Genomic DNA, 1863 nt, shown 5'->3' on the forward strand with positions numbered 1-1863 from the left:
TAGGATGTGTATTAGTGATTTTGTGTGTTTGAGGTGTTAGCTATTTCTGTTTTAAGATAGTAATCTATGTTAGATCTTTTGTACTGTGTGCTTCTTGCACAGCCATTATGTTTACTTCCTTAGTAGCACTTCTTTTCCTCAGCTAAGCTTAATTAGCCTTTTCATGATTGGTGCCATTAGTTCCAAGTTCTGGGTGGCTCTGTTATTGTGTGTCTGTATAGTATAATGACCTTTGTGTAAGGCTTGCCTGCTTTACACTATTTGTTGAGTACATAGGGGTCTTCAGATCTAAGTTCTATAGATCTGTAGTGTTTGTGTCCTGCTAGTATTATCAGATGGTGGTCTCTGTATATTACTTTAATATTATATTGCTTTGTTAGTCCTTCATAATGACTGGTTGTAAATACAGTGTGGTTGTGTGTTCTGTCATCTCAGATAGTACTCTATATTAAAGCAAATATTTGTGCTGTGTTTTCTTTGTATTCTTAGTGTGTTTTCATTAATAGATGTAATTGTGCTGCTTCACATTCCTTGTGTATTGTTGGGTTGTATATCTTGTATATATGCATCTTAAATGATGCTTCTTTCCTTTCTCGTTTTATTCCTTCATGTATCACATGTTGTAGTCAATGTTGCAGTTGATTGAATAACATTTAGTATGCTACTACTTGCATAGTATTTCTCTCTATTTGTATGCTTCTTGTTTTGCAGATTTGTCAATCCTAGTACATTTGATATGTCATTATTGCTTGTACACATTCTTAAAGTTGTGTCATGTGATTGCATTTCTGGCATAGTCTCTGTGTGTCTTGCAGCAAATTCTGGTTTCCTTGATTGTGTGCCATTACAAATCCTTCTGAATCCTTTCAGTCAGGCAGTTTGTAGTCATCTGTCTTGCCTCTGCTTTGCATTCACAGTGATCAGCCTGTGTGTAGACCGTGTCAGAATACCAGGCATGGCCAGATGTACAAATGTCTGATCACCACTTTTATTCCGACAAGTCCAACTTCAAGTCTGCAGTGCTAGATGGGTACTTGTTCCTTTCAGAAACCTGTAAGCTTTCCTGTAGCATAATTATGTAACAGTACAGCTAAACCCACTTCATAAGACAAGCCCGAGACCGAGGAAAAACTCGAAGACAAAATTGTCATTTTGGGGGGTGGTCCAGGTGCAAGATATGGACGAGGCCTATGTGGAATAATTGAAAAGGTCAGACGTTTGTCAGTTCTGGGATAGAACGAGATTAATATATATATGACTATTCATTTTCAGCTAGGACTTGCAATGAATACTGTAGAGATTCATACGTGGTACCACCTGTTCATGTTGCGGACTAAGCATGCAGATGAGATAAGCAAAGAACGTGTGAGGCGAAATTGTTTTCTACAAGTTTCACATACTGATTCTTTTAAAGAAAAAACGGGAAGCTTTTGACGTGAAGATCTCGTTCCTAGGGCTCTGGTGAATGCATATATCTTAACACTTTCCTACTACATGAGAACTGACGTGGATTTTCAGGGACTGTACAGGCAATGTTGGGATCAACCCGATAGTCTTCCCTTATGAACTGATAAATCCTTCTGTCGAACATATCCGGCATGCAGTTGCTAAGGACGAGACTTGTGTATTGAATTTACCGCTCCTGTATAAGTCAGACCCTTCTAAAGTTTCAGACATAGAAGAGGTCACTTTTCGTGGCGACCATAGGAGTAAGTTTTGTTATTCCTGCAAATAAGTATTGTATTAATAATACCGTACACAGCCATCGTTTACTCGACCGACACTCACTGTCAGATGGTCCTCTTTGCTGGATGGTGTCAGAGTTCAGAATTCTTCCCTTGTTGTGTACTTGAGCTAGAAAGC

General features: G+C 38.6%; 1 protein-coding gene across 1 annotated transcript; it reads left to right on the forward strand.

The window, feature by feature from the left end:
- Positions 1-971: 971 nt before the first annotated feature.
- Positions 972-1858, forward strand: FOMMEDRAFT_159967 (uncharacterized protein; the record flags this gene model as incomplete). Its single annotated transcript, XM_007269668.1, has 7 exons — positions 972-1053; positions 1109-1209; positions 1273-1365; positions 1415-1461; positions 1519-1624; positions 1680-1709; positions 1763-1858. The coding sequence occupies 7 exons, from the start codon at positions 972-974 to the stop codon at positions 1856-1858; spliced, it is 555 nt and encodes a 184-aa protein (XP_007269730.1).
- Positions 1859-1863: the final 5 nt, after the last annotated feature.

Source organism: Fomitiporia mediterranea, assembly GCF_000271605.1.
Source record: "Fomitiporia mediterranea MF3/22 unplaced genomic scaffold FOMMEscaffold_10, whole genome shotgun sequence".
Lineage (NCBI taxonomy): Eukaryota > Fungi > Basidiomycota > Agaricomycetes > Hymenochaetales > Hymenochaetaceae > Fomitiporia > Fomitiporia mediterranea.